The sequence below is a fragment of the Helicoverpa armigera genome, chromosome 31 (genome assembly GCF_030705265.1).
Source record: "Helicoverpa armigera isolate CAAS_96S chromosome 31, ASM3070526v1, whole genome shotgun sequence".
In the NCBI taxonomy this organism is placed as follows: domain Eukaryota; kingdom Metazoa; phylum Arthropoda; class Insecta; order Lepidoptera; family Noctuidae; genus Helicoverpa; species Helicoverpa armigera.
In genome coordinates this window covers 4,492,920-4,517,058 of record NC_087150.1, presented here as the reverse complement: position 1 = coordinate 4,517,058, position 24,139 = coordinate 4,492,920, and the positions used below count along the sequence as shown (strand labels likewise).

The window sequence follows — 24,139 nt, the reverse complement described above, 5'->3', positions numbered from 1 at the left end:
CCCGTAGTCTGGAAGTTGGTGATGTTACACCCCCGTGCCTGGGAGGGCACGTAAAACCGGGCCCCCGAATGCTACCCAGTTAATCAAAAAGCGTTCATTCAAAGTAAACTGAAAATCATCAATTTTCGAACGTCAGAATGACATGAGACAGTCGCCAAAAACGCCCACCCTTCACCACTTCCTATGTGTTATTGCTGGGAAGAAGAAGTAGCGGAACAAACTCCCCAGCAACACATGTCTGTCTGTCATACAAAATCTGAAAGGCGGAGTTGAGTACACTCTGACACTAGGGCTTGTTAGGTGATTAAACCAACAGCTCACTCGATAAGAATAATAAGTCTAGATATATCGGAAATACTAAGAAAATACAATTTCTAACTTATAAAGGTTATTGATATCTTGCCAAGTTTGAAATTGTTTGATTCTTTCAAAGTATTGTGCAATTTGAGCAACAAAATGACATGGATAAAGCAAGGTAACATATCTTTGAGATTCATGATCATTATCTAGAGTTTGTAAAACTCAATTGAGAAATATATTTTCTTTTTCCAAAAAAATAACACTGACGACAATAATATACCAAGACCTTATCCTAAGTCCGACACATATACCATAGTGAAAATCACATCAAAATCGATTCAGCCGAGCAAGAGAGCATCGCGCACAAACATTCATACCTACCTACATACAGGCCCAAACTGAGAATCTCAATTTTTTTAAATCTTTTTAAAAGGCGTTATATTTCTTTTTTTCAATACAAATTCCGTGCAATTCCAGATGATGAGTTTTTTTTACTGAAAATAAAGTTACTTTAAACCTATAAAGATAAGTAGTTTTTTAATGGTTAGCAAAAGTTTGCTTTAGTTTTAAATATCGCGAACATGCAATCCGCAATTGTCAATATCTGATGCAATATGTAAGTACCAAAGAACCTTCTAGTATATTCTACGCAGCGAAAAAAGAATGACCTATTTTAATAATCTAGTAAAAGCTCGCTTTACAGCCTTTCCCAATATTGTATCTATCCATTAAAATATAGAAAAAATAATGAAGAGAATAGCTTCTGTCAATGCTGTTAAAGTTTTTAAGAGATAAATAAATTCTAAGATTCATTTGGACCATGTGAAAATCAGCCGTTTCCAATATTAAATCATAAACTAGACATAGACTTTTGATAGCACCATACAAGTAATAGTCAGATAGGCAGTCGCTCCTTGTAGCACACTGGTACTCAGCTGCACCCGGTTAGACTGTAAGCCGACCTCAACATAGTTGGGAAAAGGCTCGGGAGATGATGATAGGTACAAGTAATATCTTCCTATCTCTGCTATGCAAAACAAGAGATAGGTAGATAGCATATTGAATAAAGCCGTGATTTCGAAGCTCAAGATTCTAAATTCAATTTTTGACAGTTGTTTTTCATCAAAATATAGCTTTAGTTACTGATTGTTGCATAGACAGGTGTAAATCTGGTTAGTTAGACCTACTTCGTAAAAGGGCAATGAACTGCTATTTAGGTCATCCTAGGAACTACCTAGATGCAGCAAATTGCAATCGCCAATGACATTACTGGCTGAATATTAATACCTTTGCTTACACGAACGTCACTTTTGAAATTAGATTTACGATTTATAGTCCTTTTTATGTAACTTTTATTTTATTTACCACATTTAGGTACCAAAAAATAAAAAAATACATCGTAGTAAAACTAAAAACTATATCGAAAAGCGTAAAACAGTCAAAAAATTCGTCCCACCGTCGCTTTTTTTATTTAATTTTTTTATATGTACATAATGGCAGGTACAGACGTTGTTTTTTTGTGCAAAAAAAGTTGACCTGTAAAAAGTATGTATTACTTACCTGACTAAAATGGAATTCTCGAGGCAGCGACATTGCTTTATATCGGGAGGCAAAGATATACAATTAAAGTGGTCTTCAGATTCTGTGCACTCTAATTTAAACGCACTTTTTTGGACGGCATGAGCCGTGCTATACATTTGTTTAAAATAACCAATATCCTTTAAAGAAGCCGTTTTAACTATTTTCAAAAACCCCACAATACGAAATTCCACCAAATTATCAATATTTTTGTAAGAAAAATCTCCTTTTTCTATGTTTTTATTGTTAATTCTATCACGGCTTGCAAACCGACATTTTTAACACAGATGAAAAATTTCTATCGCGTTCTTTTTAGTACTAATTTTTCGCGCGTTTTTTTATTATTTTTTTGGTATTTTTTTGATTATTTTTTTCGGTATAAAATTGTATGTATGTCCGTCTAGACGTGTTACGAACTAATGTATTTATGAGGACCGAGTCTGCGCAGTAGGATAATCGATATTTGAGTGAATGTTCTGTTTTAGTTCTTTCGTTCGTTCGTGAGTGAGTGAATGAGTATGTATATGTTGGTGGGGAAAATTGGGAAAATGTTAGCATTTTTTTGTGTTGGCAATTGTCTTTTTCGCGGTTCGATTCGTAATTTTAAAAGCACATATAAAAATGTTACGAACTACTACGGCGTAGTCTTCTCATGCTACGACGTAGCAGCGCTACGGAGCTGTCGTAGGCCTTTTTTTTTGGTGGGAAATCATCAAATGACTCCTCCCGCTTGTGGGTGCAGCGTGAGGGAGTGTCAGACTCTTACTGACTAAAACCCACCATGTTCCTTCGTAGGCCTTTTATGTACCAGGGCCGCTGTAACTCTATCGAACAATCCCGCAACCCCGGCAGGCCTTGGCCCTGCTGGGCCGAAACATTTATTCTTAATTCTGTTTTTTTTTTTTCAAATCGGCCGTCGTTCATGAGATTAGCGCAAACAAACAAACTGAATATTCTAGTATAGACTAGCCGTTTTGCCCGCGGTTTCACCCGCGTCCCGTGGGGACTGCCCGTACCGGGATAAAATATAGCCTATGTTACTCGGAAAGAGTGTAGCTTTCTAACAGTGAAATCATTTAAGTTACAGGAAAACTGTTTCTGTTACAGCCTTTTTACCGTCCCATTGCTAGGTACAGGCCTCCTCTCACATGGAGAAGGATTGAGCATTAATAAAAAAAAAAAAACAAGAAAACATTTTTTTTTTAATTCTCTTTATTATATTAGTAAAGACTTTCTCTTAGATAACTAATTTCTTACAATGCTGCTCAGAAATCGACCAAATTCTTTGTGAGAGGTACAGATGCCAGCAGGGGCCCGATTCTCCTAAGTTAATAATGCCAAAATTGAATAGAAATTTAATCGCAATAAACAGCAGTTTTAACCATATCGGGCATTCTGCTACTAATATAAGACCAATCGTAGTCCAACGACATTCGATTGGTTTGCGATTGGTCTGCTATTTTGGTGATTTTGGTCTATACGGTAGTTTGCTCTACAATCATATTGCAATCGTAAATCATTTGCAGACAAAATGATTCATTATTGAATGACAGAAAAGGATAAAAACGTTTCAAAGAAAAAATAGCGGAATGCCACATACGCTTCAATCGTAATCGAGTCGGGATCGGATCTCAGTCGAACGTGAATCGTATGTCGCTGAAGTAAAATTAGGAGAATCGGGCCCCTGGTCAACCTACCCAAATCTGTCAAATACCGAACGAACACTAACCTTCCACTATTGTGATAAGGTTGAAAATCTATTGAAGACATTTGACAGATAAAGGCAGGTTGATATGCTGTTGAACTTACATATAGAGTTAAAAGAAAAATATTTTATGTATTAAGAATGAATATATTACTCTTCTATACTTACTTATAATATAATTCTTAGGATATTTAGACTTAAAAGTGTTTGTGCGACTGTGGAGGATATAATAGTATACTTGTCTTTTTTTAAACTCAAAAACTAAGAGTCCGTTCAAACAGACCGGCTCGGAGAGCATCGGCGCGCATTTTTCTTTTCACACAGACCGGAGTCGATCGGCTGCGCGAGCATCAAAGAGCATGCAATAGTAGCCAAACGTCAAGAAAAAATACGCGATCGAAGCCGGTCGGCTCCTCTTAATATTTCACACGGAGCGCCTTCGAGCATTCTTAATGACAAAAGCAGTGCGCATGCAAAAATAAACCTTACTTCAAATACTAAGTACTCCATTTTCAACGTGTTAAGAATTTGCTCTCCTCTCTGAGCCGGTCTGTCTGAACGGACCCTAAGGCCTAAGTTAACCGACCGTAACATAAACGACTGTTATTTCTTAAAACAACTTTTTTGAACGTGAAAATAGTTAACAGACGTTTTAAGAAAACTGACGTTTATGTTGTTAGTGAACTTGGACCAAAGTCACCAAAAAAAAACCAGAGAAGTGCGAGCCGGACTCGTAAACGAAGGGTTCCGTACCATTATTTATAAAACGAGCCAAAAAAATCACGTTTGTAGTATGGGAGCCCCCCAAAATATTTATTCAATTCTAGTTTTCAGTATTTGTTGTTATAGCAACAAAAATATATCATCTGTGAAAATTTCAGCTCTCTAACTATCACGGTTCCTGAGATACAGCCTGGTGACAGACGGGAGGACGGACAGAGAGAGGAGCGAAAACAATAGGGTCCCGTTTTACCCTTCGGGTACGGAACCCTAAAAATTATGAAGACTGCCCCAATTTTTTAGGACATTTTATTAAGATCATCAGACCGACTTTTCGTAGGACGTGTACATTGCACTATTGCTACCAGTCTGTTCTTCTTTTCTCCTACAAAAAATCGGTCACCAACTATATCGCAAGTTTAAACAAAACCGGAGCTGAAAAGTTTTTAAACAACCAATAGAATTTTTGCTCTCCATTTTGCTTACTCAAATTGAATATATTTATTACTCTTATGGACACACTCAGAGACATTTAATGGTTACTTAAGCCGTTCCTTAGTGCAGAATTTCTATGAGAATCTATCACTCAGGAGTGACTTAAGTAATCATTAAATGTCTCCGAGTCCGGGGGATATACCTTTAAAATACTATATACTATCACTGCTCAATTCATCAAAGCAAGTTTGAGTTTCAGTCGAACTTAGTAATACATCCGATTTGATAGCCAACCTTGAGTCACCCGTTTGAGTTTCCGTCGAAGTATGATTTATACTAGCCGGGCTAGAAGACAGGCTATCAAACAGTCTAAAATTCGGCCTAGGAGAATCATAGTGGCACGAACAAGTCTGAGTTTCTTTGATACTCAAATCGGGGGACTGAGTTTCAGAATTCTTGCAAGATTGAGTCTCTTTATTCGAGCGACTGAGACCGAATTCTACTGGAAAAGTCTGAGTTTGAATGTCAGAAAGAGAGACGGCTTCTGAAAAAAAGATTTCATCTTCACTGTTCTGAGATTTTAAAGATAAAAGGTCTTCAAATGCTACTTGAGTTGATATCTCATCTGTCTTTGTTTCATTCGACTGCCAAGATGGTAAGGTCACATCATTTTTAATGTCTTCAGGTATTTGAGTAGCTGAAGACTTTTTTGGACTATCGCAGAAGGTCAGCTCATTTTTCTGTATTTTTTCATTAAATTTCCAATTTTCTAATATACTTTTGGGGTCTATTTCGGTCGTTATTAATGTAGCTGTCGCCATTTCGGTTTCTGAAGGTAGATTTTTCGCTCTCTTCGCTTCTTTAGTTCGCTCCAATTTTCGCTTTTCCGCTTTCTCGTTTTTATACAACTGGTGTACATTTGGATGTTTTCTCTTCAAGTGTACCATTAATTTTTCATTCGTACTGTATTTTGTATCACAAATTTGACATATGAAGACAAAGTTACAGATTTTTGAGTGTCTCACAAATTCAGTTTCGGTGGCAAAACATTGATTACATTCATTGCAATGAAAAGTCTTAGTTTTGTGAACTTTATTAATATGTTGGTTTAGAAACTTTCTGCCTGAAAACCATTTATTTTTATCCGAAGTTATATGGTAAGCACAGTTTTCTTCCGGACAGTAATATTGTAACTCTATCTCAAAGGAGTCGGATACGCAGTGCATTTTTTTCAAATGCGATTGCAAGTCTGTTTTTTTGAAGAAGCAGTCTTTGCAATGATATGGACAAGGCAGGTTGATCCGAGAGTCAGTCTTTGGTGCAGTGATCAGGACAGCTAACTTCTGATCATGGAGTATGCATGTAACTTGGTTTCGTCTGAATTTCTGCACTTTCTTCTTTGACTGTGGACAAAATTGTACACAATTAGATTTGAAAATTGACAAAAAAAACTTGCTTATTGTATTTGCTTAATAGATGTTTTATTTAGAAAAAGTGGGTGAACCATACGTGTACAATACAATGTAAAAATACATTGCACTCGGTAGTCGCTGGGTCATACAAAAACATTGTGCATGTACTACATTATATGACACTAGCCGTTTTCCCGCGGTTTTACCCGCGTCCCGTGGTAACTACTGCCCGTACCGGGATAAAATATAGCCTAAATATATGTTACTCGTGGTTAATGTAGCTTTCGAATGGTGACAGAAATTTTTAAAAACAGTTCAGTAGTTTTTGAGCTTATTCATTACAACCAAACAAACAAAGTTTTCCTCTTTATAATATTAGTATAGATAAGTATGGCTGACCCAATTTTGTGATATCAAAAATTTTAAAAATTCTATGCGTGAAATAGCAGTTGCAACAGGTAGTCAGGAACCAGAATGATTTTTTTTGCAAATGACTTCTGTTTAAAAAAACCGAGCTAAGATGTATCAGGTTGCTCAGGTAACTGGGTGGAGGAGATCAGACAGTTAGTCGCTCTATAACACCCTGGCACTCAGCTGCATACAGTTAGACTGGAAGCCGACCCCAACATAGTTGTGAAAAGGCTTGGCTGGTGAGCTTACCTTAGCTATGAGTGAAGTCTTCAGTATCTTGTCAGACAGCTGGCATCGTTCCCGGAACTGCTTGCAGGTCATCATGGCAGCCTCACAGGTGGAACATAGGAGCTCGGATATGCCCGCTCTTCTAGATGTCTGTGGTAAAAATAAAAGAATAATGTTAATTTCAGACATTTATGCAAATATCATACATTTTGATAAAACTACTTATTATTAAACTGGTCAGTGGGTCGTGTTAGGGGCAGAGTTACTACTAGTACAACCGCGATAAAATCCGTAAAAGTACTTTTTTTTTACATAAAAAAATATAAGTTTATTGACACCTTTTACAGTCTTTACACTTAACATATTAACTTAGGTACCGTTTAAAATTAAATGGGAAAAGGAGGTATAAAATTAATTTATTTACTCAGAACTCAAAATCTTTTATTCAAACTTGGCTGTAAAACAGCACTTTGAACGTCAAAATTTACAAAAGACAGCCCCCAGAACACCCTTTACCACTTCTGTTATGGCTGAGAAGGATATTCCTTGAGACTCTAGTCTGTGGTTCTCTCAGGATATGGTTAAAAAAGCGGGAAACAGCCAGTTCTTAATTTAAAACCTACCTCAATAGCAGTAATAGTAAAATAATCTTCGTACAAGCCCCATTCATACATATTCTTCATTTCCCCCGATTCTGCCAAACAGCCGCGGCATACGACCGCCAATCTACTGATAGGGGCATTCAGTTTAGTAAACGGCGCAGACATTTTATCTTCCTGTACGTTTTCACTCATTATTTTCAGTAAGTAAACAACTTTTCACGCCGACAAAAAATCAACAATAACATGACATGACATGACAGTTGGAAGATTTGACGTTTAGGTATTGATAAGAACACGCTCCTTTGTACGGCAGTTTAAAAAAAAATCATAACAAAATCTGATACAGTCAGTATTGTTAAATGAGATTGTTTAATTTATTTTATATAACTTGGATCTAAATAAAGAATTTTAGTTGTTATAATGGAATTCTGCTTATACTGATATGCAAAATGAGGCTTGGATACAGATACTGCTTAGAAAGGATTGGTCTGTAATAATGGTGCGTTCAAAATAAGAGGATTTTCAAAGAGATCATGCAGGTTAATTAAAAAGCTGCTATGTTTTGACTTTCTTTATTGCACAGGAATGATTACAGTAACGAGTTTGCATTAAACTTATTTTGGCGATGACTATTTAAAAAAACATTGACCTGTAATGCCATAAAATATAATACCACAAAAATATGCAAGAAAGCCATTAAATAATTTGAACGAAGAACTCACTCGTCATTTTGACAACTCTTTTGGCTCAGCTAAATTTACAAGAGTATGATTGTCTAGTAGAAAGGTAATATTATCCTTATTTACATTTATTTCAGTATAAATAATCCATGCGAATTCATAAAAAAACGCCGGTTGGTATTTTATAACGAAGTTGGGCGTAGATCGTGCACGTCGGAGCGCGCAGACTTCAGAGCGGTCGCCATTTCCGCCACGAATACGGGCTGGAGATCTTGTGTGTGGATTGTGATAATTGGAGGTTATAGTGCTTATTTTATAGTTATTTGTGCACCAGTTTTACACAAAACAAATTTTGAGGACGTTGATCACGTTACAAGTCGTTGTAGGCACTAAAAGTGCGTCAAATGAGTGAGTATCTTAAATCTAGATTACGTAGCTATCGCAACGCACACGTGCAGACGGTTGGATATTTCCCGAATTAAATTGCATTTACACGGTGTTGACGCTAGATTTGTAATCGTACATGTTCACGAACGTCTCGGTGAGCGATTCCGATATAAAATCGATTATAACGAAAGTCGGTCAATTAATTATTTTAGTTTCTAGGCTGATCTATTTTTGGCATGTCATATGCACTGTTGTTCGTTTTTATTTTTTATTTACATCTGAACGGAGTATCTGTTGTAAATAGCGTACGTGGAAAGTTCCGCCTAAAGTAGAAAGTTGAATATTTATTTAATCAGGACACCTTTCATTTGTTGACACTCAATTTCATAATATTATTAAGTTTGCAAAATCTTATTGGAACTGCGAAATGAGTCGACATATTGTTTTTATAACTTTTTAATTGTAATGTACACATGCAAAGGTTATACTTTTATTCAGCCAATGCATGACCTTTTTTCCTCAACATAGTTTATCACTGAAGCATGATTTTGAATGATAATGAGATGAAATGAATAAAATTATAGTTCTAGGTTACATTAGTAATAATATACATATTAAAAAGTCTATTAAATAATTAAACCAACCTCTTTTAATCTTGAATTCCACCAAGGTTTTAATTTTTTGTATTTAGAAGTAGGTTTTAAGCGGGAAAATTATCTGTCTGCCTAAGCCAAACATCATTTTTAGTTCAGGACTTCCCTTTCTTATCTTTTATAGGAATAGGCATCATTTATATGAATTTAATTTAACAGAAATATATCATCATTAGTTTATGTATTCTTTATTTAAGTTGCCATGGTATTTCTGCAGCTATCATTTTACCATGGAGACTGATATAGGATGAAAACTAAAATAAAGATGTAGGTATGAGCTGTAACAATAATATTGTAGACAATATTTTGTTTACTCCAATCAATGTTTTAAATATTTAATATCATCATCATCTTCCTAGCCCTTTCCTAATTATGATGAGGTTGGCTTCCAGTCTAACTGGATGCAGCTGAATTCCAGTAATTTTCAAGGAGTGACTGCCTATCTGACTTCCTCAACCCTGTTAGCCCTGCAAACCAATACCCTTTGGTAAGATTGGTTGTCAGACTTACTGGCTTCTGACTACACGTAAATACTACCAAAGATGTTCAATGACAATTTTAAAGATTGAATAATATTATAAATTAATCTTACTGAATTATCAGCGTTTTCACTGTCCCACGTGTATGCTGTGGCCTCTTCTCATACAGAGAAGCAATGAGTGTTAATCACCATGCTTATTTGTGTTGGAATGGCGATTTCAAACTTGTAAAGTTCAGTTATAAGTTAGAAAAGTTACATTAGTACTTAACTGACCTTTTTGTTTTGTTGGGAAATCTTCAAATGAACCGCTGTGGGTGCAGCGTGAGGGAGTTTTAGACTCTTATGCCCGTTTTCACCAACAATCTCTTAATCTAAGTGCCACTTAGAATAAGGGCTCTCCCAATTTTGACATAAATAACTATGTATAAGGGATACCTAAACTTTGGTGAAAACTAAATTCTTATTAAGTGTTCCGTAAATGCTCTTAGGGGATCCCTTAATTTAGGTATTTGTTGGTGAAAATGGGCATTACTGACTAAAAACCATCATGTTCCTTCTTAAGCCCTTTATGTACCAGGGCTGCGGTAGCTTCGTCTAACAATCCTGCACTACCTAACTGTTGTGGAAATGTAAAAAAAAACTGCTTAAAACTAGTTCATAATATAGTAATTTGACAAGCTTATCACAATAAATTGCATTAATATTTACAATAAGATAGTTATTGAAGTTTTAAATGCAAGATGCAAAAATGATGTAATATTTGGTTAAATTGCTTATAGTTAAAAACGTTTTTCTATAACCTGTCTATCGCATGTTTTGGGATTAGAGAAAACTGAAAATTTTCTTTCTGTTAGATAGCCCATTTATTGAGGAAACTAGGGTACTTACATATAGAACCAAATGACTAGCGTAGTGTAGGACGTCCTCAGGCACGGTGGAGTGATGACTTGCGCAAAACGGCTGGCAGGAGCTGGATGCGAGAAGCCGAAAATCGATCTCAGTGGCGTGCACTTGGAGAGGCCTATGTCCAGCAGTGGACTGCGATAGACTGATGATGATGATGACTAGCAGAGATGTCTTAACGCAAAATCTTCTAAGAAAGTAGCGCGACAACATGCGTTGCGAGGGGGCAAGGAACGTTACTAGCTCCAGCCTTACACGCCTTCTATAGAACTCGCCCATTATTTTCAAAATAACATTCAATCAAGACCAATCTTTGACAGATTGGTTTTGATTTGACAAGAAACCCGAACGTCTCGTTAGTTCTAGTAACTGATCACGTCTACCGTACGTTGCTTGAGCTACAAGAAGGCGCCTGACCTACCTGCCTTGTAGCATCATCCTCTGAGCCTTTTCCCAACTATGTTGGGGTCGGCTTCCAGTCTAACCGGATTCAGCTGAGTGTGCTTGCTACCAGTGCTTTACAAGAAGCGACTGCCTATCTGACCTCCTCAAACCAGTTACCCAGGCAACCCAATACCCCTTGGTTAGACTGGTGTCAGACTTACTGGCTCTTAACTACCCGTCAAGGATGTTCAATGGCAGCCGTGACCTACAGTTTAACGTGATCTTTCCTTCCTCCATGGTTACTTATTATCCAGGTGCGGGAAGTAGTGACCATAGCACGCGGGTGAAACCGCGGGTGGAAGCTAGTCATAACATAACATCATTGATGGGTCTTGTTTAGAAAAAGTTAGCCTTTCATTGCTTATACAAGACTATATTATTATGTCAGCCATTATTATTAGACGTTATTGTAAGTACATATAATAAAATTATTACAATACTAACTTCTGCCAGTGGTTTCACCCGCTTCCTGAGGGAACTACTGCCCGTACCGGGATAAAATATAGCCTATGTTACTCGGAAAGAGTATACTGGGATAAACTCAAAGTTATTTATTCAAACTTGGCTGCAAAACAGCTCTTTTTGAACGTCAAAATTTACAAAAGACAGTCCCCAAAACGCCCACCCTTCACCACTTTCTATGTGTTATTGCTGGGAAGAAGAAGTGGCGCAACAAACTCCCCAGCAACACAAATAGATAGAAGTCCATTATGTTATTTTGATTCATAAGATTGTTTTATAAACAAGTTTCATCGAAAAAGATGAAGTTTTATCTTTAGTGGCGCAACTATCGCGCAACAGTTGCGCAACTTTTTAACAACTTTTTTTTTCTTTCCAGTTGCCGAGAACACCAGAAATGAAGATAGCCACCATACACACGAAACAAATTGAAACATTTATTTTTACCCTACCCTCCCTTGCTAGAAACTCGCTCAAATTTTAATACTACCCACCAATAAGTTTCAACTCATTAAGTATAGATAATTAAAATAAAGTTTTAAGTTTTTTTTTTTCGTTAATTTTAATTAGTGTTTAAGTGGATAGAAGAATTTTAATTTTAAAAATATGAAAATACCGGAGACGACTGCTAACGTTGGAGCTTATTATGGCAACGAGGAAAACGGCCAGTGGCAGGTATGTGAATTAATTATTTTAGTAGCTATTTACCCGCGTCTTGTGGGAACTACTACCTGCGTCCCGTGGGAACTACTGCCCGTACCGGGATAAAATATAGCCTATGTTACTCGGGAAGAGTGTAGCTTTCCAACAGTGAAAGAATTTTTCAAATCGGTTCTGTAGTTCCTTCGTACTATATTAGTGTGGATTGTGTAGAAGATATATGGCAACTTTAAAGCGAGATTCCCCCTTGGTGTGGCATTGTCGCACACCGCATGTATCTCGTGGTGTACTCGCTGTAGCAAACAGTAACACATTGCGCGCGAACATTACTAACATGTCCGCGACACTGCAACCGCCGCGCGAACACATGCTAGCTGTGGACTCGCGACATCAAGTACATATTGATTGCGAAAATTATTGGTAGAATCTCTCCTTCTAAATTTATTATTTTATTCCAACAGTGAAAGAATTTTTCACATCGGTTTAGTCAATTTTGAGTTTATCCATTATGATACCGGCACGGAACTTGAGCGCTCGGCGAAAGAGTAGAGATCGCTTTGCGCAGCAAAGAACCAATCCCGAGTGACGGCTATGACGCGATACGCTGCGGGCCAATCACCGCTTTAGCCCGCCCCCGCGCCTCACTTCATACCACAAAAGGGACCCAATAAATCACTTCTGCGCAGGTGAAGGTCAGCGGTCAAGATCCCTGCCGATGATATACAAACAAACAATTTTTTCTTCTCTTTATAATATTAGTATAGATAAATATCTGTGTACGATTTTCCAGCCAAACGGCGTGATCATAGACAGTGGCGTGGGCGGCGGCGTGGTCGGAAGCGGCGACGCGGGAATCCATCGGCCCCCAGTCTACCCTGTTCATATTCCAAGAGCGCATATGCCTGGTAAGGGCACTGCCTAGACTTTTGATTTAACACCTTCCAGCAGATGCAGCTGAGTACCAGCGTGCCACAAGGAGCTACTACCTATCTTGCCGCCTTGACCCAGTTACCCGGGTAGGTTTTGTAGGTTATAGAAACTTTTACAAAGCAGCCTGGAAAGGCGAGGAATCCTGGAAGTGGTCGGTGTTACACACCCGTGCTTGGGAGGGCACGTGTCGCCGGTGTCCCCGAATGCTACTCAGTAGCAGTCGTTGTTACAATTCCACGTCAGAGCCCGTCAGGCGGAGTTGAGTACACTCTGACACTAGGGCTTGTTTGGTGATTAAACCTGCAGCTCACTCGATAAGAAAAAGAAGACTCCTGGGTTGCGGCCTCCTCTCACACAGAGAAGCATGATTTTATTAATTTATATATTTACATACTAATGACCCGCGGTACGTCCACCATTTTGTTACATAAAATGTGATAAATAAAGAACCGCTCGACCGATTTTGTGCAGACTTCACATAAACCATCTACTAAATAGGACGAACAAAGCCTAAACATTTGGTTTGGATAAATGAGCCTGTTCTTGAGTTGTAAAATTCCAACGAAAAGAGGCATTTTTAAGTATTTATACATTGTTTTCTTTGTTATATTCCCAGGCTACGTAATGGCAGGAGCTTACTACCCCCCGGCGGCGTACCCGCCCGTGCCGGCACAGCCGCAGCCCGACGACTTCGCTGACTACATGTGGATGGAGAACGAGGAGGAGTTCGATAAGCAGGTGAGCTGGGGGAGTGTGAGTTGGGTGTGGTGGGGAGTTGGGGTGGTGTGTGGTGTGTGAGTTGGGAGTAGTGTGTGTTTGAGTTGGGGGAGTTTGAGTGGAAAAATATGTAGGTTGGGTGGAGGTAAGGGGTAAGTAAGGAAGGTAAGAGTGAGGTGAGTGGATTTGGAGTGGAAGATGGTATGAGGAAAGTGGAGGAGGGAAAGAGATGGGGGTGGGAAGAAAGAGTGATGGAGTGGGAGGGAAGGGACGGTGTGGGAGTGAGTGGGGTTGTATGGAGTTGACGGTCGTATTTGGGGTTACGTCTGGTCACCCAATCTAAACAGTTTATCACACAATCTAATTAAACTATTATGTTAACTCTGCAGGTTATGCAACAGTTAGAAGAGGAAGCCCTAATGGAGCAGTGCATCGAAGCGATGCTCGAAGACGAGCAGCGCGAGAGACACAACCGACCACACAACGCACACAACCACCACTATCCCACGTGAGTAGCTCCCACTCTTTATCCGCCTAGCCGTTTGGTTGAATGACTAGTTTGAAGCGATGCTGTCACTATCACACGTGAGTAGCTAGCTCCCACTCCTTATCGGCCTAGTCGTTTAGTTAAATAACCAGTTTTAAAGTGGTTTTTACTGATTCTACTTTTTATCAGAAAGTGCTGATTTTCGGCCTTCTTTGAATTAATAACTGATCTATTTTTATCTCTTAACTGGTTATGGAAGTAGTGCTTGTATGATAGCTAGATTGATTTTGACAACTGGCTTAGATTTCACTATGATTTGACTTTTATTTTGGCTTATATATTTACTTTGATTAGGACTTTTATTTAGGCGTATTTACTTTGATTATTAATTACTTTGGCGTATATATTTACTTCGATCTTGACTCTAACTTTGACCCTATTCTCTCGTTTACAGAACAAGTAACGGGGCATCGTCTCTATCCCTGGAGGAGACGGTCTCCCGATCGACGCTCAACCCCCTCGCCGCTGAGTTCGTGCCCACCAGGCCGCTAGCCGGTGCCACAGGTACATACTTATACCGTTTCTTAAATAATAAAATATGTATTAAAAAAACTATCCGACTGGTGAAGATATTATTAGCACTTTTTGAACGTCAAAATTTTCAAAAGTCAGATTCCAAAACGCCCGCCCTTCACCACTTGCAATGTGTTATTGCTAGGAAGAAGAAGTCGGGATGTAGGTTATAAGAACCTATTAACAATGTTTTCTACAGAAATATTATAAAGCGGTAAATATTGTATTTTTGTTTGTTTGTTTGTAATGCATAAACTTAAAATACTAGACCAAATTTAGAAATCCGTTCACTGTTAGAAAGCTACACTCATTCCGAGTAACCAATGCTATATTTTATCTCGGTACGGGCAGTAGTTCCCACGAGATGCGGGTGAAACCGCGGGAAAACCGCTAGAGAATAATAATACGATATCGAATTTCAATTTTCAAATTTTCCAGTGAATTTTTATTGTATAAGAACATATGTATTGCTTCCGTATTGCGATTTTAGGTTGTAGTTTTACTCATAATATCATCATCATCATCTCAGCTAAAGGACGTCCACTGCTGAACATAGGCCTCCCCCTTAGATCTCCACAGATAATATTCTTCTTCTCATTTTCAGAAGAAAGACAAGAAACAGCCCCAGCTCCAGTCACACAGCCAAGCGCAGAAGACACGACAACACACACGCCGACACACACGGAACAAGACAAAACAGAAGGTAAGCATCCGCCTAGCCTAAACCCAACTATGTTGGGGTCGGCTTCCAGTCTAACCGGATGCAGCTGAGTACCAGTGTGCCACAAGGAGCGACTGCCCTATCTGATCTCTTCAACCCAGTTACCTGGACAACCCAATACTCCTTTGCAACACTGGTTGTCACATTTACTGGCTTCTGACTACCCATAGCGACTGTCAAAGATGTTGAAATGACAACCTGGACCTACAGTTTAACGTGCCATCTGAAACACAGTCATTGGTGTCCAAAATATACTTAGAAAGTACATACAATCTTAGAAAAGTTGCATTGGTACTTGCCACTCTAAGCGTTGCTTAACCTTATGATCGATCGACCCGTGCGTCTGTTACTTAGACATGACTTTTAAGAAGTGTTTCATCACATAAAAATAAATTTTAATGTCTCATTTCTTCTTTTTAGACTCAGTACAACCACAAAAAGATCCACCGGAAGTCAGTGCAGCGGACATAGACAAGAGACCCAAAGACAAGCCTTCAAAAGCTAAGATAGACACGAAGAAACCACTCAAAACAGAAGTGAAGAGCAAGGCTAAGCCGCAAACGGTGAAATCCGAGACTAAAGTAACGCCTAAGAAGAAAGAAGTTAAGACTGTTAAGAGTGAAACTAAGATTGAAGAGAAAAGTGAAGAGAGTGATGTTAAGGTAACTTAAATATGGTAATTTATTCATTACTATACTCTATCCACGGAAGCAGAGCAAACAAAGAAAGATATAACCCGACCGATGACAAAATCACAGATACTGCGAACATTTTACACAAAAATGTGAGGTTTTGTCATCGGTCGGGTTATACCGCCATCTTGAAAAAGTGTCATTCTTTGTTTACCTTTTAGCTCTTGCTTCCATGGATAGAGTATAGCTTCGGTTATATCGCGTTTCCAAGAGAATTCTTCAAAAGTCCGGGAAAAATACTATCATCATCATCATCTCAGGCGGCGGACGTCCACTGCTGAACATAGGCCCTCCCCTTAGATCTCCACAGATACCTGTTGGAGGCGACCTGCATCCAGCGTCGACGGCGACCGACATAAGGTCGTCGATAAAAACTATCCTATGTTCTTTCTCAAGGTCAACTCTATCTCTGTACCAAATGTCGTTAAAATCAGTTTTGTGGTTTAGATGTGAAAGCGTAACAGACAGAGTTACTTTCGCATTTATAATATTAGTAGGGACTAGACGCTTTCCCGCGGTTTCAACCGCGTCCCGTGGGAACTACTGCTCGTATCGGGATAAAATATAGCCTATGTTACTCGGGAACAGTGTAGTGCCGCAACAGTGAAAGAATTTTTCAAATCGGTTCAGTAGTTTTTGGTTCAATCAATTATAAACACAAAAATATTTTTTTGTATATTATAATCGTAGTATATTTACTTCATTTGCCTGACCTGGAATCGAACACACTCATACTCGAGAGGTTGGCTCTTTACCCACTAGGCCACCACGACTTTTTAAAACTACGAAAAATAACCATTGAATTTATCTTTCACAGCCATCTCCAGCGACCTTAGAAGACACCCAATCAACCGGTTTTAAACCAATAAACTACGCCGCGGCAGCAAAGGCGAATAAACCCAAAAAACCAACAGCAACCATAGACAAACCAGCCGCCCAACCCAAGGCAGACAAACCCAAGCCCATAGACAAGACAGAAAAAAAAGACAAAACAAAAACAGAAAAGGTCAACGTACAGAGAAAAAACTCCGCCAAGTAGGTCGAATAGGTGTTTTTGGCTAATGAAAAAAACCTTTTTGGTAAAAATAATTGCCCGTGTACAAATTTTCTGGCAACACTGAACAGGTTGAAAGTATTTTGTATACTGCCTCGTTACAGCATTGTGTATAGTTTGAAGTTTGTGATATTTCCATTTTTTGAAAATTTGCATTTTTTTTTTGGAAATAATAATGGTGAAAAAAAATTACAAAAAAAAATATGATAGTGTAAAAATGATGTATGGTAACATTATTATGTGAATATTTAGCTCGTAAAAATAATAGAATAGTTTTTAACTTTTTTTTTTCAATTTGAGACTAGACTTGATTGTTTTAATGAATTTTGAATACAGAAATCCGTGAAAAATCTGGAATTCCGGATCCAGATTGGTCACTCGCTACTTGAACTCTGTAAATTCAGTTATAGATTTCAAAATCAGGATCCGGAATTCCGGATATGTTTTATCATGTCACAATTCAAGGTGACAAAACAATTCATTTTATTTTATTGTTTTTAAGACTCCTTTTTCCAATATGAAAATTGAAAAGACTTGAATCTGTCTCAAATATCGAAAAAAATACGAAAAGAGCCTAAATACGGCTGTCCATTGAATTTTTAAGGATTTACGGCCGTTTTCAATATTCTATCTATCTGTTCTTTTGCCTAATAGAGATAGGAATTTGACATTACCTATATGGGGCTTATGTCAAAATTGTATCTCTAGTAAGTAGATAAAATATTGGGGACGGCCGATAAAAAGTAGTTTAAAAAATAAAATAAAATTCGTATTGTATATTGATAACAAAAAAACATGTATAATATTGAAAAAAATGCACATTAAGGCGTGGTAAACGTACCTTTATACAGTCTTTTGGGTTAGGCTATATTTTAGTATAGATACCTTTTTTATTTTCAAATTAAATCCTCTTTTTTATCTCTCTGGGAATTTTGGCGCGATTTTTTTATAATCTGTTGTCTGAATTTTTGACAGAAGTGGAAACGTCAAGTTGAAATTGTTTTTTTTTTTAGATTAAATTAGCAATTTAGGTTTTTTTTTTTTCATTTTTGTCAAAGATATTTATAACGGATTATAAAAGCGGGAATATAAATGAAAATTAGCGAAATTAAGAGTTTCAATTTGTTTTTTTTAATTCATCGTCTGCATAGCCTTTTCCCAACTATGTCGGGGTCGGCTTCCAGTCTTTTACACAGAGCGACTGCCTATCTGACCTCCTCAACCCAGTTACCCGGGCTACCCAATACCCCTTGGCAAGACTGGATAATAATATTTTATATTTCAAATAATAAAAATTAAAACCAGTGTTGAGAAACAAATCGATAATAATTCCTATTTTATTTTTTATTGTTTTCTTAAAATTCTAGTTTTCATAAAAAAAAGGATATTTGCAAACAATATTAAATTTCAGACAAGACACGATAAATGAATTTGATATCTGAAATAGTGCTAGGGAAAATAAAATTTAAACTATGGTATGCTTATTTCTGAATAGTTTTAAACAAAATTGACGTTTTCAAAACTTGAGTTTTCAAAAACTTTGAAATATTTTAGTATACGATCCAAAATCTTTATTTAATCTGCACTGATTGTCAATTTAAAAACCTTTTTTTTTCAATTAATTTTGAGTAAAGCAAGTAAAGCAATTATTTCAAAATGGTCAAATGCTGTCTGTTTTTGAAATATCAAGTTTTGAAAAAATAAGTTTTATGTTTCTTTTTTTTACTTGTAAAAAAAGGTTTAATTTAACTCTTTAAGTTTTACATTTAACAGGGATTCTTGTAGTTTTTCGTAAATGACGGGTTTTTAAAACCGATTTTTTTACCGTTTTTTTTTCAATAATATTACCTATATTGACTAAATTCATAAGTGTAGAAAAACATAAATGCATTAGATTCTGCCCCCGGTTTCACCTGCGTCCTAAGATAAATGCTTCCCGCACCCGGATAAAAAGAAGCCTATATTTTATTCTCATGTATATGCTATATTACTGTCAAGTATCAACGAAATCCATTCAGTAATTTTTGCATATAAGATGAACAAACAGTTTTGTACCCGCGTTTTTAAGAAACAACTTCCCGTACCCGGATAAAATATTAGCTATTACATCTTTCAATAAAGATAATAATTTTATAATTAATCCATACTCTTCTATCTGCCGTCATCTCACAAGTAACATTCTTTCTCACCATATCGACTTTCACACAATCCATCCATCGTTTCTCTGGTCGTCCCCTTCCACTATACAATTTTCTATAATTACGAATTAAGTCAAATTGAAAAGTTTTTCAAACGTCAAAAGATAGTCTTAAAATGAAAATTTTGGTTTTTAGTTATTATTATTTTTATTAATTTTGTTAATTCTAGTGATAAAATCTTGGTTAGTATTTTTTCAATGTTTTTTTTTTGGTGTGTAAACTTAAAAATTAAAATGTTGAATTCCTTACATTTTTTTACTCTATTGGCGTATATCAATGAAATTAAATGAATTTTTACTCTTAATTAATTCATTTTTAACCGTTGTTTAGAATGTCCAAGAATTTCGTCATGTTACCTTTCGGTAATCATATGAAACGGTAATCGTTAGTCTCTTTTAAGATTACACACCAAAAAAAAACAATATTAGTGCATTAAAAATTATTATTTGTTATTACATTATATACGCCTATGTCCCCAAGTAAGGATTTTAAAAATATATTTAGGACAGACGCACACTAAATGATTTGTTGTCTAAATTTTAACGTGCCGTCTGTATAGGTTAATGCGTGAAAGATAATTCTGAGAAAACGAAAATGACGAAAAACAAGCTTTTTTCCGCGTCTAGAAGGAATTACTTCCAGCACCCGGATAAAATACAGTGTAAAACGTCACAAACTCAAAGTTTACCTCTTTATTATTATAATTTCAATATCAATTCGCGTTTATTAGCGTTGAGAAAAACGCCATTTTAAGTGGACATCATATTTAACAGCAGCTGTCAGACTGACAGCGCCTGTCAGATTTTGACAGCATCTGTCCCGAGTTTTGTCAGAATTATTTTTGCCGCCTTTTAGTTGTTTGACATTAAGAAGAACCCAATATAATAAATAAATGAAGTTTTTTTTTTCTTTTAATTAGTCTCAACATTATTATATTAATTATGTTTAATGATTACTAGTTTTTATAGCTGATGTTTGTGGTGGATTTTGAAAATTTTAATCATAGTTCAACCGTTTTTTTTTTCTTACACGTCATCTGCTTAGCAATTTCCCAACTATGTTGGGGTCGGCTTCCAGGCTAACCGGATGCAGCTGAGTACAGTGCTTTACAAGGAGCGACTGCCTATCTGGTTTCCTCAACCCAGTTATATACTGAATACTTTTGACCAACCATTGAAAAGCAAAAAAAATGAAGACACCTGACTGTATGCTTTTTGATATCTTGATAAAATATGACCAAAACAGCCAGTATCATGTTGTCAAGTTGTCAAAAAGTGACGTCGCACAGTGTGTAATTTTGCCTCAAACGCGGACATCCTCATTTTATATGCTATTTAGAAAGGTAGAAATCGAACAAATCCCCTAATAAAACTCCGGTGACGTTATCTATCATAGTTTTCGAAAAATATTGAAAATCGAGAAAAGTCCATAGAAACCAAAGAAACGTTTTATTTCCGTTTTTAATATTTTTTTCCATTACATGTTTTTTGGTTATGATTCAAATGTATTTCAGGCACCTATTTATATTGAAAAAGTTAAAAAATCTCGACTAGTCTCGACGAAAAAATTTTTTTTCTGGTATTTAGTTTTTATTTTTTTTCTGAGATGTCCTGCAATATTAGCATTTTTTTCAAATGCCATATTATTAGTTGCTGTACCTATTACTCCCACAAAAAAAACTAGATACTTTAAACATAGGACTTCGGAGATATTAAATTTTAAAATTTTAATTTAGGGTTGTCACTCAAGTGTATGGTTTACTTCAGTGATGGTCGTTATATTTATTTAAGGTTTAGTAGATGACAGAAGTCAAAGAAAAGGTCTTTTAAAATTCCTATAATATAATATCTGTCTCTTTTATCTTATTTTTATCACATAATATTAAAATTAGCATTACGCCATGTACCTATTTGTTGGTTATAAGGGGGTTATAAGACTTAAAATTGTATTCAGTTTTGCTGTTGTCACCCAACTCTTTGATTTCTCTTAAATTACAGTCACCGTAATTTTATTTTTGTCTTCTTAATATGGATTTTAAAATTATTGGTCAATTGTTTCCTGAGATGCCATTCATGGTGGCATACATGACAGTGTTTTAGTTTTAATTTGAAATAACTATCACAGACTTATTTCACCGTGGACTTGAAGCATCTGATCCATATTTATCTACCATATCCCACAATAAAAGAAGTACACCTAAAAAATCTTTACCCCCAAAGGTTTATTCTCTGTTGGAAGTGACAATGGACAATGTGCGTTATATCCCAACGGATTCTATTTTCGAATTTGAAGAAGTGGAACTAACTTCAGACAAAATCCTCATTATTTCAGATACTGAAGATGTGGCGTAAACTGATATTTGTTTTTTTTTTTTGGTAATTCCCTTTTCTTTCATAAACTTAAATTTTAATACTGGCTATCCACCGCAGTTTCAACTGCGTTTTTGGTTCCTGCTTCACCTCCGGTAGCATTCATGCTTCATGTATTTTGCTTTCATATTATTATAAAATAAAAAACTGATATTCCACATTTGTTTTATCTCGAGGTGGTTCAATATTTTTTAACAAATGTTGCTAATAGATATTGTGCAATTTTTCCATAACATACCTAAATAACATAATCTAGAACTGTATTTCATCACACCGTATAGTCCCATTAAATAAACTCATGCTTTTTTTGACAACCCTATTTCCATAGAAATTGTTAAAAAACTTAGAAACGTTATAGCTCTGAAGTCCTGCACGTTAAATGTTCCAATTTTTCACAGTAAGACGCTACATAACTAGAGTGTATTTTGGTGGTAAAACAAAATGCTAATGTCGTATAGAAAAATTTATATAATTTATTTTGCAAAATTAAACAAATATTTTTTTTCTCGCATTCCAGCGAAAGCAAAGACTTGTAATTTATACACAATATTATTAAAACAACCTTCAATTCATGGTTAATTTTAAATAAAGCGAGAGTTTGTTATTTTGGGAAATATCTGCAAAAAACTTTTTGACAAAGTTCATTGACCTTTCAAAAAAACTCTCGTAGCTTCAAAATTAAGAAATATATTCAAACTGGTGTTTCATATTATATTATATAACAGTTATATCCTTCAGAATTTACAATAAAAAGATGATGTCCGCTTTTGAAGCAAAATAATATACTGTGCGTCGGCTGTCATTTGTTCGCGACAAATAAGTTTGCATATCTGAAGTTAGCCATTTAAGTCTACGCGCATTTGTTCGTACAGATATTGTCGAGAAGCTTTGCTTGTCCGAAGTTGGCTACTATTGTCTTCGCAATAGTAAAAAAAAATATGAACGAAATCCCTTTAAATAGCTAACTTTAGATGGGTATTATTTGGCGCGAATAGTAAAATACTTCAGTAATTTAAGCCCATTTTTAAGCGTGATATAGATAAAAAATATTCTCAGTTTTTTGCAAATCTGGGAATTAAAAATATTGAAATCTTTTTATAGTTTTCGCGCGATAACAGAGGTTTAGTTTTTTACTGTAGTATTTTATTTTGTTTGTGGTTGGTCAAGGTATTTGGTATCATCTGCCTAGCCAACTATGTTGGGGTCGGCTTCCAGTCTAACCGGATGCAGCTGAGTACCAGTGTGTTACAAGGAGCGACTGCCCTATCTGACCTATTTTTTTCTCTCTTTTGGGTTTGTTTTATATTCAAACGTATATTTCAATATCTAACAGATAAATGAATAAACCCCCTGAATAAAATTAGTACAAAATAAATCAAAAAATAAAATTTTCAAAATCTACTATGAACAGTAAAAAAAAATATATTATATTGGAGCAAAAAAGGCCATAAGCAAAGGGAAATTGTAAAAAAATAATAAAAATTAAAAATTAGAGTGTAATACAATGTTTTGTCAATTTTATATTATATAAAAAGTAAGCCACTAGTTTTTGAAAAAGGCTATATTTTTTATCTCGAAAAAAACCTAGATTATTTTGATTTTTTGTAGATTCTAGCTTATAATCGGAGGTTTTTGAAAAAAATATTGCCTTTTTTGAAAATTTAAGTTTCCTTGATTCTGCCGATTCACCTTTTAATATTAGCGTGATATTATAAAAAACACTGTCAAAAAATATGTTAAAAGTATTAAAATTTTATAGTAACTGAAAACTCTTCGCGTGGTCTGAAATAATTTTTCAGTCTAGGGTGTTCTAAGCAATAATTATTAAAACAGGCGTGCGACTTTGCGACTTTTAGTCGCGAACTTTTGAAGCCGCTGTCTTATTAGTTAATTTTCATCAGTAAAGTTGTTCATAAGTAGTAACGGTCAAATTAGTTTTGCTGTTACTTTAGCCTTGAAAAAACGAATTTGACCGTTACTTTTACTTTATGACATTACTTTGGCTTTTACTTTTGATGAAGAAACTGGCTGTCTTCATCAGGTGACTTATGTCAATTTGACATTGTTAGAAAAATGTCAGACTATCATTTTTATAGCAGTGTCTAGTCGTCTGATTATTGAAATATCGGCTCTTTATCCACATTTCTTCAGAGGAATAGGAATCTCAGACAGTTAGAATTTAATAAATTTGTAAGAAATAAAATAATTTTATAAAAATAATTATATTATAAAAGACAGTCCCATACAATAAATAGTTACATGACACACATGAGAAAGTCACACGAATTTCGCTGTCACACAATATACTGTCGTTTCCAATATACTATCTATCCATTACGA

General features: G+C 36.0%; 3 protein-coding genes across 4 annotated transcripts in view; 1 reads left to right on the top strand and 2 right to left on the bottom strand.

Annotated features, from left to right (window-relative positions):
* LOC126054349 (monocarboxylate transporter 12) overlaps positions 1-2,303 on the bottom strand; it is a 34,552-nt gene extending 32,249 nt beyond the window's left edge. Inside the window, exon 1 of the mRNA XM_064043422.1 lies at positions 1,861-2,303. Coding sequence (XP_063899492.1) covers positions 1,861-1,893 — 33 coding nt within the window. The 5' untranslated portion in view covers positions 1,894-2,303. The remainder of the gene's footprint in view (positions 1-1,860) is intronic.
* A 1,061-nt stretch (positions 2,304-3,364) lies between these two features.
* On the bottom strand, positions 3,365-7,661 carry LOC110381657 (uncharacterized). The gene is made up of 3 exons (XM_021342022.3): positions 7,413-7,661; positions 6,811-6,939; positions 3,365-6,141 (listed from the first exon to the last, which is right to left on the bottom strand). Exons 1-3 carry the CDS (start codon positions 7,581-7,583, stop codon positions 4,951-4,953), a joined length of 1,491 nt encoding a protein of 496 aa, XP_021197697.3. The 5' UTR covers positions 7,584-7,661; the 3' UTR covers positions 3,365-4,950.
* Positions 7,662-8,027: 366 nt separating this feature from the next.
* On the top strand, positions 8,028-20,332 carry LOC110381654 (fibrous sheath CABYR-binding protein). Of its 2 annotated transcripts, none has more exons than XM_064043278.1 (9): positions 8,028-8,177; positions 11,778-12,073; positions 12,849-12,963; positions 13,605-13,726; positions 14,095-14,213; positions 14,647-14,756; positions 15,370-15,468; positions 15,907-16,148; positions 16,996-20,332. In XM_064043278.1, exons 2-9 carry the CDS (start codon positions 12,005-12,007, stop codon positions 17,215-17,217), a joined length of 1,098 nt encoding a protein of 365 aa, XP_063899348.1. In that variant the 5' UTR covers positions 8,028-8,177; positions 11,778-12,004; the 3' UTR covers positions 17,218-20,332. The 2 variants fall into 2 exon arrangements, with proteins under 2 accessions (XP_063899348.1, XP_063899347.1); XM_064043277.1 differs by lacking the exon at positions 8,028-8,177 and adding an exon at positions 8,257-8,479.
* Positions 20,333-24,139: the final 3,807 nt, after the last annotated feature.

Coding starts and splice junctions, on each gene's coding strand:
- LOC110381657 (XM_021342022.3), bottom strand. CDS start 7,583: ATGAGTGAAAACGTACAGGAAGATAAAATGTCTGCGCCGTTTACTAAA. Junction 6,940..7,412: donor TTACTATTACTGCTATTGAG/GTAGGTTTTAAA, acceptor TTTTTACCACAG/ACATCTAGAAGAGCGGGCAT. Junction 6,142..6,810: donor AGACTTCACTCATAGCTAAG/GTAAGCTCACCA, acceptor TTTTGTCCACAG/TCAAAGAAGAAAGTGCAGAA.
- LOC110381654 (XM_064043278.1), top strand. CDS start 12,005: ATGAAAATACCGGAGACGACTGCTAACGTTGGAGCTTATTATGGCAAC. Junction 12,964..13,604: donor TCCAAGAGCGCATATGCCTG/GTAAGGGCACTG, acceptor TTATATTCCCAG/GCTACGTAATGGCAGGAGCT. Junction 14,214..14,646: donor CACAACCACCACTATCCCAC/GTGAGTAGCTCC, acceptor TCTCGTTTACAG/AACAAGTAACGGGGCATCGT.